The following is a 16,215-nucleotide window of genomic DNA, read 5'->3' as shown; positions in this document are numbered from 1 at the left end:
ATTATTCTTGATGTCAGACATTTCTTTGTCTAGATAGCATTTTTAGAATAATCATTGCTGAAAAATCTGAATCCATTAGAAAGAGTATGCTGAGTAAATTGCATAATCTTCTTTTTCAACATCAGTTGTAGGCTTTTTGTCTCTACTAAAAATTTCTTCCTGGCAAAGCCAAAGGCAGGATAGAGATTGCTGCCCAGGAGTTTGTTATTTTTCCCCAATCTGCTTCAGAGCGAGAATTAATTGCTGCTACTTCATCTGCCTTTTAAATATCAGATTTGTCTACGTAGTTTTTTACACTTACTCTATAAAATAATGTTTATCTAATTCTTTATATTCCAGAAAAATATGCAAACTGTGTTTAAACCTGATGGTTAATATAATCTACTTGCACCTGATGGAAGAGGCATGAGATCAGAGCAAATAATGAGACCCTAAATTTAGTTAATTAAATGAGAGCCATTTGTTAGTGGTATTTCTTTAGAATATCCTGATGTTTCATATCATATTTTCAGAAGTGTTTGTCTTAAAACCTATGTGTTTTCATGGTGTTGAAGTGATCTCTGTTTTGTGTTACAAGTTAGAAAAAACTGTCCATAGTCCTCACTAGAAAAACATATTTCTAAATCATTCAGTGCTTGCTAGGAGTTGTGATAATGAAAGCCATAGGGACCTCATCATAGGTATTATTTTTTGCCTCATTAGATGTATCAGTATATAGTAGGTACTTTTTAAAAGCTTTGCAATGAGCTAGAATTTAGAAATTGTATCTACTTCCACTGAGAAAAATCAGTACATTATGTATTTCAAAGCAGTAAAATATTTGACCCTGAATAACAGATTCCATAAATAGCTATTCTAAAAGCCTCTTTCCTGAAATAAATCCTTACTGAGGAGGAATCGCAGTTGTACTCTCTAGTGGAGTGAACTGCTGACATGAATATTTGTTACCCTACGGAATTTAAGCAAACATTGTTTTTCTCTTTGTCTCTCTTCAAGCCTGTTAAAAGAAAACAGCTACAGTTTTTCATTCAAGGCTGGTTAGACATGTTATTTAGTATTATAGATGTATAAAGTATATAATCTCATTGGTCAGAACCTCCCATATTTGAAAACAATTACAGTCTCTTAAAGTTACAACTTTCATCAGTGGTGGGCATAATTCATTAGATGAACAGGTTATTGATGTATCATCAGTGGCCTGTCTTGTATCTCTTCTTCACTGCTTACATGGAGAACAACCTGAAAAATATTTGGAATGGAAATACTTTCTGGATTTACTGTTTTTTATTTAGCCTTCCCACCTACTCCTTGTAGTTTGAGGCAGTTGACTTGAAATATTTTCACATGTGGCCAAGCTGTAAGGCTGCAAATTGTTTTGCCAAGTTCTCTCTCACTTTTTATGGCAGGGGAGGGGTGAATCCTTTACAAATTAGCTAAATACCTGTGAAATACCTTGCATTTGAAGCCTGCAAGTCCTCAGATGTACTTACTGAAGTAATTCCTCAGTCATTTTTCACATTATCAGTTCTATGATAATGATGAATGAAAGTAAAAAGAATGAAATAAGATATGGGCTGGAAAGCACAAGTGGACTAAAATCGGGAGGGAGCGACTAAGAGAGAATGAAGAAGGTACAAAAACTGGCAAGCAGGTGATAGAGAGGAAGATGATAGTGTGAGAGATGTAGTCTTGACCTACAATTAGAGGAGGAAACAAAATAAACCAAGGAATGAAAAATGAATTAAAAAGAAAGAAGTAATTACTGAAAATGGAAGCAAATAGAAATCCCTCTTTGTCTCTTCAGTAGGCTTAGAAGTATTACATTCCTTGTAAAATACGTTTTTGATAGAATAAACCTTGAGATGTTAACAAGATTTGTTTTATGTGAGTACTCGTGTAAAAGTTTATTGTTCATGACATTTTTAGAAGGCAAGTACAAAGGCCATTTCAGCACAGCCAATACAAATGCACTTCTTTGTAAGTTAATGACTGTAATATTTTTTTTTTCCTCAAAAAAAAAATCCCAACTTTAATAACTTTTTCTTGAAAGCTACAGTTTCTTAAAGAAAAATACTCCTGGAAGAAATGAGACATTCTGAAAATTTTAAATGCATTAGTATGGGCATCTTTATCAATAGACTGGAGGCAGGCAGCTCTGGAAACTTTTGGTTTATAAAAAGAACAAAAAATAAATACAGCAACAATAATAAAATGTGCATAATTCTTGCATCTTCTCCTCAGACTGGAATGGGACATCTGCGTGTCACGAAAGAAGGACTTCGTCTGGAAGGGGAATCAGAATTCTTGTTCCCTCTTTATGCCAAAGAAATCCATTCTCGAGTGGTAAGCAGATAGTCTTTCAATAATGCTAAAATAAAATGAATGCACTTATGAACAGTTGAATTTAGGCAAAGTCCAGGTATCTGTCATGGAAATAGTATATATGTGTGTGTGTATGTGTGTATCCACACATATATTTGCATACTTTACAAGCATGATCATTAGGTCATTAATTAATATTTTTCTCTTAGGCATGTGATAAGTAGCTCAAAAAGGAATTCTAAAGATCATTGTATATAAGTAAAGCTAAAATTATAAGAGTGTGTAGAAAGCTTTTCATTATTTTTACCAAGATTATTTTTTAATGCAGGCTTCCCTGTGAAACTGCTTGTTTTGTTTATTCATCCCTGTGGTGGGTTGACCCTGGCTGGGTGCCAGGTGCCCACCAAAGCCACTCCATCACTCCCTCTTCTCAGCTGGACAGGGGGAGAAAATATAACAAAAGGCTCGTGGGTCAAGATAAGGACAGTTTAATAAAGTGAAAGCAAAGGTCACGCGCGACAGCAAAGACAAACAAATGATGTTATTCTCTACTTCCCATCAGCAGGCGATGTCTGGCCACTTCCCGGGAAGCAGGGCTTCAGTACGTGTAGTGATTGCTCCAGAAGACAAAAATGCCCCCCTTCCCTCTCCCTTTACTTTTAGCTTTTATAGCTGAGCTGACGTCATATGGTATGGAATATCTGTTTGGTTAGTTTAGGTCAGCTGTCCTGATTATGTCCCCTCCCAAGATCTTGCCCTGCCCCAGTCTGCCATGGGGAGGGGGACCAAAAATGTTGGAGAGACAGCCTTGATGCTGTGCCAGTACTGCTCAGCAGTAGCCAAAACACTGGTGTGTTATCAACACCTTTCTAGCTACTGATGCAGAGCACAGCACTACGAGGGCTGCTATGGGGAGTATTAACTCCATCTCAGCCAGACCCAATACAATCCCTTAAAGAATAGTTTCAATATCTCTAAAATTAGTGGATCCTATTGGAAAAGTTACAATTTCTCTAATAAGTTCAGTTTTTGTCACTTTTAGAACAACGATATTAAATGTATGATATCTTTAGGTACATAAAATCTACAAGACTAAATGGAAAAATTTAGGATTTAATTTTGTTTACATAGACAGAATATTTTGTTATTATTGAGGTAAAAAAGGAATAACACACATGGTCAAAAGAAAATATTTATCAAGCAGATTAACTTTAAAATGGCACCAAGAATGGGTATGCTGTGAAAGATTTTTATTGAAATACTGGGTTTAGAGGAGGGAAGAGAGAATCTGAATTGTTTTTTAATTATCCAGGTGAACTCCGAATCTTATTCCAGTGAATTTTTGTAGAGCGATATCCGTTTCTGGCCAGCAAAATGAACATTTTTCAGATCTGTTGTCTGTAATCCAAACTCTCGCAAAATAAAGCCATGTTTTATGAACATTGTCACCAACCAATGGCACATTTCATTGAATAAATTACTATTCAATGAGAGTAAAAGCTGAATATGGCTCTTTCATTACTTCAAACATATAATGGTCCTCACCAAGAAGAAATAGCCAGCTATGAGACTTTTATGAACCTAGGAAAAAAGTTAGTGTTTGTATTGCTATAGCAAGAGAAAATGTAAATAAAATTATCAGAATGAGGTTGTTAAAATGCTTGATTACTGAAATTTAAGCAATGCCAATGTATTTTACATCTATTAAGCCTTTTTTTTTTTTTCCTTTTTCTGCAACAAGTATTTCCGGTAGCAGGAACAGCTCTTACTTAGTGAAATTCCATTACTAAATCTATATTTCCATTTTGTTTCTTATGCTGTATTCTTTTCTGCCTCCTAGGCAGTAGGAAAACTATTCATGTGCTTAAATGAATTTCCCTTGAGGTTGTTTATCCAGTAAGACATGTAAATTTTTAAGACCAGCATAGCTAATACTTAAGAACTCCCTCTGCCTCCAAAAATTGTTATGCAATGTTAAGCTAACATTCATGCTCTTTTAATATTCCTTCCAGCTCTTAATACATTTAGTACAATATAGGAAGAAAGAGGTGTGGCAGCATCTAATATAAGCTTAGCTGTCTAATGACCCATCGTGATCATTAGTAGCATGCATTCATTAGAGCCTTCAGACTACTGCATGTCTCTGCCCCCTATGAACTGATAATTCATCAGAGGTTTTTGTTTGTTTGCTGGCTTTTTAAAATGTTTGAACTTTCTGGAAGCTTAATTGCCTGTAGCTTGATCTCGTGAATGCCATCTATATATTTATTCTCATAAAGTTGCTTATTTGTTAAGATTTCTTTTTCTAAGTTCATCTGTTAGAGGATTGGGCTGCTCACAGCTATCATAGGAGCTTTCTCTCTTGCCTTAAGAGTTTTCTCCTTGCAGTCTTCTAACAGCTTTTCTCACCTAATGAGGTCTCCAAAGTGCCAAGAAAATATGTAGCAGAAAATGTACTTGCTGTGCATCATCTCTGGAGCCTATTACAAGTTTATGCCTTCATTATGAGTCCAACACAGAGTTGTGGGCAACACCATTGCAGCTTAGCTAATACATATTTATGGAAACATAAAAGTTGAACAATTATAAATATGTTACTAGATTTTAATGAGTAAACAACACACGTGTGGAAGCTGCAGGTCTAGAATACAGTTTATTTGCACTTACATTTGATATTACAAATTACTAACTTATTTTTTAAATCAACCAGCAGCAGTCAAATAAGTGTAATAAAGATGCCCATATTTGTGGATCATTTAGTGGATGTACTTAAATGTAATATATTTACTGGATCTTTGTTGACCTTCCTTTTCCACTTCATACTAACTTGCTACCATTAATGCTCATTCTGACAGACTGCTTACTTTTTTCCTAAGGCTTTTCATTATTTGTGTTACTTCTGTTAGCTTTCACCTTTTCCTGATATAATTTAGAAAATGAGATTCATTTATTTTGCTTACTTAGTGACTTCTTTTGAGATAACCTATCTTCCTACTTGTAAGATACCCTTTTGGTTTTTTTAAAAAGTATAAGTTGGACTCCAAACTGTATTGTTTCTACTACTGGTATTAGGTAAGTGTTAGCAGTAAAATTATTCATGTAAAACATGTTCAAAATTCTCAGGTTATCTTATACTCTAAGCATTAAATTATGATGGGAACATGGCTTGGGAGTGATTTTCAGGCGATACCCCTTCAAGGTTCTGCATAGTCTCTTCTGACTGCAGAAAAAGTACCAGAAGCCATGTATGTGAAAGAGACTGATCTTTAACAATATTCTGGTAGTTAGAAACTTACCTAGCAATGAGTATCCCCTCTGAGGTCACAAGCAGGCAGCTTGCTAATACCCTCTTCATATCATGTATTCCCTGATACTGTGGCAACTGAGATCTGCTTAGGCACTCTCATGGGTTACTAGGTTCTGGTCCTTTGGATACAAAGTGTGCTTTAGTATGAAAGTACCTGTACTGCAAAAAACTTCCTCCCTTCTTTTGAAGTCTACCAGTGTGGCTACAATTTGCTGCTCCAAATGAGCGTGATCAGACTTCTTGTCCCCAGATAATTTTCTGATTCATAAAATCAAGTAAAGACAGTGCCCAGTATGATCTCCCTGAAAATCAGCTGCATTTAAAGACAATTCAGGTGGTAAGTTGAAGAAAAACATAAGGAGAACCCACCAATGCCCTCCTCACAAAGTTTTAGTATGCTTCCAAATGACCCTACCAGGTCGCTTGCTATGAACCGGTTTCATTACTGTCTGTATATCTAGACTGATGGGGCACAGTGGGCAGATAGGTCTTTCAAAACAGTTACTCATCTGCTCTTCAAGACAAGGAGAAGCTTGAGGAGGCTCCAACGGGCCTGAAGTACAGAGAGTTTGACTGGGAATAAGTAATGGAAATGGTACATTGTCGGGAAGAACGGCCGTAGTCAAGAATCACACTCAATATGAGTTAACATCTTGCTCGTTTACTGTTCAGACATCTTGACATTTATACAAGACTGACTTGTCCACGCGCCTTATACAATGCTCTAATTGGTACAATACCCCGTTTCACGTGACACTATCTTATTCTCTATTGGCTGTGCAAGCTTCTTCACGAGGCGTCCAACAGTTACTTATCTCATTCTTCAGCATCCAGGTGTTGTTTGTCAGGCTCTTCTTATCTTCCTCTTTTCCAGCATACAAGGACACAGCGTCCTTGTCTGCTCCAGTATTTTGTAAACTTATGCTTCGTTCCCACATAAGGGCTGGATTGCTCACATGCCTTCGCCCAGCCAAGAAATCCTCAATAATTCCCCCTTTTTGTTTTTGAGCAATCCAGGCTTGCTTAATAACTTGGGATGCCATTTTTCCTTAACAAGCTGAACAAGGTAAAATTATTACAATAGCTAAAATCACAATAACTACAATAATGCCCATAATTCTTTGAGCCAACCCATTACCCCTAATGACCCGAACCATGAGGACTATGAGGAAGAGGAACCATCCATACATTCTTGTGCCTTCTTGCTCCGCGAACTCAGCCCAGCAATCAGTAGGTGCCAGCTTTCCGTGGACTTCCCCACAGAGGCAACGATGGCCTCACCGTACACCAGCCCGATGCTCTTCAGAAAACGCGGTATCTATACATTTGCAGAGGACCGGGTTTTGGCACATGTGGCCAGCGGGTGCCAAAAGTCTGCCTCAGTTGCAATCTATGACGCATGCGCTCGCTGGACAGGCGCGCTGCACGAGTCATAGCCATCTTGTCTATTGGTTCGTGGGCTTTATGATGCGGTTGCGGTGCACAGAGAATCTTGGCCTGTTATGTTAACCAAGGTGACCTATACATTAGTTTTTTACTGAGGTGATATTCATATTGCCACACCATCTATGATGCTCCAGATGATGATGGTCATGCAAATCCAACAGGAGTCCATCGTGGGCCTGTATCTGTGGAAACACAATCAACCTCGTTCCCAGGTTATTAATGGAAATAGACCTTACCCATAAGTTTGGCTTTAACTAACCTTTACGTTTACCCCACACTGTCTTCCCGTAATCACATTATGTTTAACCAAATTATGCTTAACACGCTTTTTACCTAAAGCAAGTTCTATATACAATAAGGCACGCTGTTCTAAAAACCTCTCTGAAGGACTCAATGTCCGCTAGTCCTCTAAAGTGTAATACTATATTAGTCAGAATCTGTCGGATCAGTGGCTCCAGCACCCGCCGGTACCGTGCCAGTTGCCGCTGGGACGATTCCGGGTCCAGCATCACTGCGAAGCCATGGCTTGACCCACTTTGCCGGGATCCAGCGAAGGCCTCGATCTGTAAGCAGACACATATACCCTCTCCCAGTAAGTTTTACTTCTGCTGGTCCGCACCATTTCCCGGATTCTGGGTCCTTATACATTACCATGATTCCTGTACTTTGTTGCGTCCTTTCCGCCTGTAAAAGAGCATGATGACCCTACCATTGGTGGGTCTTTGTGATCACCTGTCAATCTAAGATAATTTAGCACAAATAAGGCTTTGGCCAATCGTTCCTCTGGGAGTAAGCCCTGGGTTCCCCCTTTTTGTTTTTGCAGCATGCTCTTTAGGGTTTGGTTGGCCCGTTCGACAATATCTTGTCCTGTGGGAAGATGTGGAATGCCCGTACCATGGTGAATTCCCTACAAATTACAAAATCGAGCAAATCGTGTAGAACCATAGGCTGGGCCATTGTCCGTCTTAATTTCTTTAGGCACACCCAGCACTGCAAAAGAAGCGTGAAGATGTCATTTAATATATAAGGCCTTTTCTCCAGTTTGTGCTGTGGCCCACATGGCAGCAGGATAGCTATCAATACACACATGCACATAACGCTTTGCACCAAACCACGTGACATGGGTGACATCCATTTGCCACAACTGTAATGGCAGGAGACCTCATGGGTTAACCCCACAGCCCAAGCCCAGCCCTTCCTTTTGACAATCGGGGCATGCTTTAACGATACCTTGGGCATCAGTGAGTGTTAAGTCAAATTGCTTTGCTAATATCCTAGCGGGTTGGTGCAAGAACGCATGTGATTGCCGTGCTTGTTGAAAACAACTCCCTGGAGGAGGCTCCCATGCCACTGCAACCAGTTGGTCAGCTCTGTCATTTCCCTCTGACAAACCTGGTAGCTTTTGATGACTTCTTATATGTGTTATAAAATACTCTACACTCCGAGAGTTCAAGCAGCGTAGTAATGACAAAAACAACATGCCCAATCTTTTGTTTGTGACCTCCTTTACCATTGCTCTTTCCATCCTTTGTACCACCCCAACTGCGTAAAGAGAATCGGATACGATATTCAGCGGCTCCTTAGCCCAATGCTGCAGTGCCGAAATCACGGCTTTTAATTCTAGCATCTGTAAGGAATCCCCAGGCTCTCCTTTTTCAACATGCTCACACCACTGATCGTTAGCATCTTTCCACGTACAGGTGGCCGTACCTGTCTTTTTCCCAGCATCAGTAAACACTGTTACCCCGTGTAGAGGTGTTTCCGACCTCCATGGTTTTTGCTTAAAGGTTTGCTGTTCCAATAGTGGCCACAACTTATGCTTTGGATATTGATTACTTACTGTACCTACAAACCCCGCTAATGCCACTTGTAATGCTACAGAATGCCGAATTCCCCATTCCAAATACCATTTTACCAGAGGTATCAGCAACATTTCTGGTTCCGTTCCTGCAATCTCTACAATCCTCGTTCTTCCCCTAATGATCAGTTGTGCAAATAATTCCAATCGGATTACAATAGATTTGTCTGGTGGTATGGCCAAGAAGACCCATTCCAGAATTCTCAAGGGATCTGAGCGCTCTGTGTCCCACTGACAAATTACCGCATAAGGGTGTTGCCTCTGAGAGTCCCCTGTATTAATGAGCATCAACATGATCAGTAAATCCTCATTGCATCTGGATGCAAAGCTAGATGCAATTTTCTTTGATATATATTCTAAGGCTTTTTGCTGTTCTCCTGTCATTTCCCGTTTCACATCTGCACGTGCGCTCGAACCCAAGAGTTCTACCAGAGGGGCCATATCGTCATTAGTGATACCGCAAAGATTCCGCACCCCCTGGATATCTCCCACAAGCTTCCGGACATCATGCACCGTTAAAATTTCTGATGTTATTTGAACCTTCTGAGGTTTAACATTGCTAGCATCTATATGCCACCCCAAATACTTCCAAGGTGCTGTCTTTTGCACTTCAGGAGCAATTATTACTCCGCGATGGCTTAAGATGTCCTGCAATTGAGTTAAAATTTCATCCTGTGGCAAGTTCCCTCCTGCTATTAAAATGTAACTGAGGAAACTGCTTTCTTACAGGCTCTAATGCCCAGGCCACATACACCTGACACATTGTGGGGGAATTGCGCATTCATTGCGGTAACACGACCCAGTGGTATCTCTTATAGGGCTCTGCCTTGTTAATCGATGGTACCGAAAAGATGAACCGTTCAGCGTCATCTGGGTGCAAGGGAATGGTGAAAAAACAATCCTTTAGATTTATAATTAACAAATCCCATTCTTCTGGAAGCATAACTGGAAACGGCAAACCTGGCTGCAGAGATCCCATACTGTGCATCACTGCATTCACAGCTCTGAGATCATGTAACAGTCTCCATTTCCCCCTTTTTGGTTCTCTTGGGAATGGTAAATATTGGTGTATTCCATGGACTAGTAGAAGGAACAACATGTCCCGCTCTCAATTGGTCCTTAACTAACTCTTGTATTTTTAGCAGCTTTTCAGAATTTAGCGGCTACTGATCAATCCAAACAGGCTCATTTGTTTTCTAGCTAATTTTTAGGATTGGCTGCCCCTCAGTGACTGCTCCTAAAAAGGATGGGTCACTAACATTGCCTTCATTTGGCTCAATAAATCACGGCCTATGAGGCCAAACAATTCAGTTGGGTTAGTCATGACATACAGATGCGTCGTAACGTGTTCACCGTCGGGGAACACAAATGTAATCGGTAGCTGACTTACTAAGGCGGCCTGTGTGCCCCCTATCCCTGCAATGCCAAAATTTGGATTGATCAATGGCCATGATGGAGGCCAAATATATCGTGAAATAATCATAACATCAGCTCCTGTATCGATTGTCATCAGTTTCTTGACGATAACTCCGTCAGGCCCTTCCAATTGCACTACCTGTTCTGGTTTACCACTTGTTATGTTCATGGCAAAGTATACCTGCGGTTTCCCTGTGGAGCCAAATCCACCATCTCCACGTTGTACTTCACTTGGGTTCGGAACACACGACCTGAATGGAACTAATTGTGCTATTCTGGTACCTTTAGGAATAGAAACAGGAGGAATTAAAACATGAATCATAATTTTCACAGTCCCACAATAATCTGCATCAATAAGCCCTAGGACTACCAGGATTCCTTTTAGAGCTGTTGAAGATCGTCCCATTAAAAATGCACTAAGCCCGAACCCCAGTGGTCCCTTTATGTTGAATGTGTACTGCGGTTTCCACGTCCACTCCGGAGCTCCCTGCAGTGGCAGATCTGGTCGTCGTGAGGCTGCCTGAGGGCTGGCAGCCCAAGCTCCTTGTGTTTGTGGCATCGCGCGAGGGGCCTTCACGGTCAGTGTAAAGTTTCCCTTCTTCCTGCATTCTTGGTGGTATGGTTATCTTTCTTACAACTGTTGCACCGTCTTTTTGTTAGCAGAAACTCTACATTGGCTCTTGATGTGTCCAAGTTTACCACAATTAAAACACTTGACCGAGGGTTTCTTACTGGCTTTATCAATAAGCGGATTCCGTACTGACTCACAGCAGTCTTTAGTTTCTCAAGGACTTTCCAGTGAAATGCCTCCCATCTTTTCTGTCCATTATTTTGTATAACAACTGGGAATGCTTGGATCATAGTCCCTTCCACAAGGGCATTTTTTATTACTCCCCTCCAATGCCTCTGCCTTTCTTCTGCAGCGGCTACTGCAGGCGACTCCGCGTCTATCACGGGCGCAGTCGGTTTCACCGTCTCTGGTTCCGAGAGGCGGGATGGATTAAAGGGCGGTGGCGGGGGTGCAGACGGTGCTGCCCAGGGGCCGGCGGCAGCTGCCGCTCCACAGCCAGCTGACATACGCCGCGGCGGGACGGGGGTACGGGGCGGGGGGGCTGGCATACAGCCAAAATCTTCCTTCTCTTGCCTTCTCGGCTCACCCTTTCAGGAGGATGAATATCTCCCCCTCACTTCTGGTTCTTCTGACCATAAGGAAAAGCAGACACAGCAGCTTTACGATCTGCTTTCATTTCTTGCAGAGTTGTCTTAATCAATTTCCATAAAGTTGCAAGACCTTTAACTTCTTTAGACCCGTCACTAATTTCATCCCATAGGGAGGTTCCGATAGCTTCTCAGGTACTAAGCTCGAAAGCTGTACCCACACTAATTAAAAGGTTTCTGTCCTTGCTCCATTGTAGAAGCCGCTTTAAACAAGTTTGGTTTTTTGGGGTTTTTTTTTGGCCTCTCTCTGAGAGTATATGTTGGAGGAGCTTAACTACTGCTTCTTCTTCTTTGGAAAGCGTAGACCCCAATGTCCTCCCCCAACTGCTCACCTCCTTTACGGGTGAGTCCTTTTTAATATCTGTCTCTGTTTTTTCAACCAATCTCATAAATGTCTTTACGGCTGCCTTTTCCTTCGCAGATGCTGCGATACCCATGCTGCCTTTTATCACGTAAACTTACAATTTCTGCCTCCATTAATGACATCTCCCTCGGTGTTTAACTCCTCATCACTGTCCAAATTATTTACCACCTCGCCACACACGCTTTTCTTTCTTTCCGGGGTATCTTCAATTGAAATTTTTGCAGCGGCAGCCACCTCCTTTTCTGCCTTAAGGGCTTTCAATGTTTCCAGCACCAATCTCCACGTAGCAGAGATTTTCTGAGCCTTCACGTCCCCACAACTTATCTCCCAGTTCACGCCACTCTGTGGCACTGAACACAGTCTCAGGAGTCTTAATACATCCTCTCTCTTTTCCCCAATGACAGAGCTCTTGGAGCTTCCGTGTACTCACACTGGCCTCTTGCTTTGCGAGAATTAACGGTGTGAGTGCCGCTTCACGATCCATAGTAAATAAAAGCGGTCTTACCGGTGCAGGTCCAAACCGGTGCACGCAGTTTGGAATCCAGCTCTCTGCCCAAATTCTCGCAGATGCCTCCTGCTCTGCCCTCCTGTCTCCATCTGCTCCACCGAGTCTTGTGAGCAGATTTGAGAAGCCCTCCGTCTGTTCTCAGCCCAGTTATAAGAGATTTGAGGGTCCCTGTTCGGGCACCAAATGTCGGGAAGAACGGCCGTAGTCAAGAATCACACTCAATATGAGTTAACATCTTGCTCGTTTACTGTTCAGACATCTTGACATTTATACAAGACTGACTTGTCCACGTGCCTTATACAATGCTCTAATTGGTACAATACCCCGTTTCACGTGACACTATCTTATTCTCTATTGGCTGTGCAAGCTTCTTCACGAGGCATCCAACAGTTACTTATCTCATTCTTCAGCATCCAGGTGTTGTTTGTCAGGCTCTTCTTATCTTCCTTTTTTCCAGCGTACAATGACACAGCATCCTTGTCTGCTCCAGTATTTTGTAAACTTATGCTTCATTCCCACATAACGGCTGGATTGCTCACATGCCTTCGCCCAGCCAAGAAATCCTCAACAGTACATCACCTGGGAGGAGTTCAACAAGCACAACAGCAAGCCGTGAGTTAACACAAGGAGATGTTTTGGTGAAGTAGTTCCACGCTGGCTGCAGTCTTAAGAATGACATGAAATTTTGAATTGCCTACTGTAGCTAGTCTGGATTGTGGTGAGGTGTGGTGGGGATGAATGAAGATACCAATCACACCTGCTTGGCATGCCCTGGCTTCCATAGGTAGCACAGAATGATGGGTAGGCATGAGGCTCTGATTGCTCTGCAGATGTCCCAGCTGCGATGCAACCTGTGAGGAGAGCTAAGTCAAATATGAGCGCCATCGCTTTGTGACCTTCAATTGTGATTTTCTGTATTGGGACACCAGACATGGAACAGCACAGGGTGTATTAGGCTCAAATCATGGTGCAGAGATGTGATGCTGTTCAGTCTGCTGATACACTTTTGTCATCCTTCTGAGTGGCAGACAGGGAAACAATTTAATTTAGACTGACACTCTTACCTGTACTGTCATCTGTTGAAGTCAGCTCTGAGCTAGTCAACCACCCACTTTCTCCATCACCCACTGTCTGAGTTTTCTTGCCGGGAGAGTCAGTGCCAGGTGCCAAAATCAAGCCAAAGCATACAGGCTGCATGGACCATTGAGGAAGCAGAAGGCACATTGTCCTGGTTTCAGCTGGGATAGAGTTAACTGTCTTCCCAGTAGCTGGTACAGTGCTATGTTTTGAGTTCAGTATGCGAAGAATGTTGATAACACTGATGTTTTCAGTTGTTGCTCAGTAGTGTTTAGACTATAGTCAAGGATTTTTCAGCTTCTCATGCCCAGCCAGCGAGAAGGCTGGAGGGGCACAAGAAGTTGGCACAGGACACAGCCAGGGCACCTGACCCAAAGTGGCCAACGGGGTATTCCATACCATGTGATGTCATGCCCAGTATGTAAACTGGGGGGAGTGGGGGGCGGGGGGGATCGCCACTCAGGGAACTAACTGGACATCGATCAGAGGGTGGTGAGCAATTGCACTGCGCATCATTTGTACATTCCAATCCTTTTATTATTGCTGTTGTCATTTTATTAGTGTTATCATTATCATTATTAGTTTCTTCTGTTCTATTAAACCGTTCTTATCTCAACCCATGGGTTTTACTTCTTTTCCCGATTTTCTCCCCCATCCCACTGGGTGGGGGGGGGGTAGTGAGTGAGCGGCTGCGTGGTGCTTAGTTGCTGGCTGGGGTTAAACCACGACACACATGCATGTTTCTCACCAAGTTAATATGACAGTATAAATTGGCAAAGTGGGGTACTCACACTTCAATTAAATGGCTATCTTCTAGGAGTCTCAATTATGTGTTGACATGTAGTCAACCTAGTACTTTAGCATTTTTTTCTGAAAGACAAAAAGTTAGCAACCTCATTCATTGGGCCAGTAACACAGAGTTTGTTCACCTGAAGTATTCTCTATAACTTTTTTCTTATTTTAAATCTGATATAGTTGAAGTAATCAAAAATATCTGCCCAGATTATTCGATGACATCTGTGGATGGGTTTGTAGCTGCAAAAGTCTTTCAGTGACTGAGTTAATATAAACACTAGACTAAATTTTGAAAACTGTTAACAATTCTAATTATTCTGCTGAATCTACTTTTTTTTTTCCATACTTCAGGACTCATCACTGCTTCTCCAGTCTACTCACAATGTGACTGTGAATGCTCGCAATTCAAATGGGGAAGTCACAGGCAGATTAAATGTGGGTAAGTCTAAGTGATTTTTCCTTATTCACTGTTTTGGAAACATTGTAATGAATATTTGCAAGGATCTTCGAGGATATAAAGCACTAATCACCTGATTATTTTTTACTGTTATGGCCATATTTGAATAGTACAGCTGCCACTCAATATGTACCAACAGTATATTTTCAATTTCTCAGTTAAGCATTAATTCTGTAAATATTTGAAGCACTTCTTTATTGCAGAGTTATGCAAGAAAGGTCACTGCAGAAGTTACTCTTTTTCTTGTGTAAATATCTGTTCATAGTTGCAAATCATTTTCTAAGAAAGTGCAACAGAAGAACATGGCTAGAGAGGTCTGTATGTCTCTCTTAATTTCCTAGTATTCCAGAGACTAATACATTTAAGCAGATGTCCTAAAAAAAATGCCAGTTCGCAACTCAGAAATGTACATGTTTTACTATATTTGGTAGCAGTAAGATACATTGGTTTGCTGAGTGAAATCAACAGATCTAGACAGATGTAGGTGACAGATCTTGGCAGCAAGAATAAGCAGACCTTACCCTTTAAATCATACTTTTAAGGCAAGAATGGTAACGATATGTGTCAGGTACAACAGAATTTTTCTTAGTTTTGTTAATATTTTTCAATCTTTATTTGACTTTGGAGAAAAATATAGCAATTTATTAACTTGTTTCTTCTAAGATCCTCATGCACCAATGCATAAATTCCTACTTATTTAACTGTAAGACTAACCTGATATGCTTAAGTAGTTTACTAGATTTGTACCTAGATGAGCACTGATGAGCAACTTTTCCATGCTGATGAGACTGTGTAACTTCTGTGAAAATTCTTGTTTGAAGAACTACCATATCAATGCAAGCTTCACTATTTTCAAACATGCTTCAAATAAAAAATATAATTTAATATTTATAAAGGAGCCTACTATTCCCCTTAAAAATGTATAATTATACAATTAATCAGAATTTGGCCTTTAAATGTGTTCAAATCTCTTTTTTTTTAATTCAAGCTATTCATAAAGAACTGAATTATTCCTTTTAAGAAAATGTCCCTAAATATTTATCAAAACATGATAGTAGCATTCATATCTCATTTTGATAATAATTAAGGGTAGGAAATGTACACTTTTGTGTTATTAGTAAAGTTGTTAAACTAGCTTGCAGTAATTAACTATACAGTGACCACATGACCAAACCCGAACACATCACATGGTCAAAACTTCTGTGACGTGGCACATATGCTGTTGATTCTGTCTGCTCTGTACTGTTTGTGGATGCCCATCATGGGACCAGATGTGTATCTGCACTGTGGTCATGTCCCCATCCTGCCTGAGGAGAAGAAGTCAGGAGGTCCTTTGGGAAGGGCAGACCGCAGAGCAGATCATTGACCACCACACTAATTCGTCCAACCTGATCTCTGCCAAAGTCTGAGAAACTGAGGTAAAATCATGTCAGGCAGTAGCTCAAAG

General features: G+C 40.9%; 1 protein-coding gene across 4 annotated transcripts in view; it reads left to right on the top strand.

The window, feature by feature from the left end:
- SGCG (sarcoglycan gamma) overlaps positions 1–16,215 on the top strand; it is a 162,662-nt gene that overhangs the window by 96,460 nt on the left and 49,987 nt on the right. For all 4 annotated transcript variants that reach the window (XM_069808152.1, XM_069808151.1, XM_069808153.1 and 1 more), the window contains 2 exons: positions 2,242–2,343; positions 14,663–14,750. In XM_069808152.1, coding sequence (XP_069664253.1) covers positions 2,242–2,343; positions 14,663–14,750 — 190 coding nt within the window. The remainder of the gene's footprint in view (positions 1–2,241; positions 2,344–14,662; positions 14,751–16,215) is intronic.

This window comes from Haliaeetus albicilla, chromosome 20, assembly GCF_947461875.1.
Source record: "Haliaeetus albicilla chromosome 20, bHalAlb1.1, whole genome shotgun sequence".
Classification (NCBI taxonomy): Eukaryota; Metazoa; Chordata; class Aves; order Accipitriformes; family Accipitridae; genus Haliaeetus; species Haliaeetus albicilla.
This window is presented reverse-complemented; position numbering and strand designations above follow the sequence as displayed.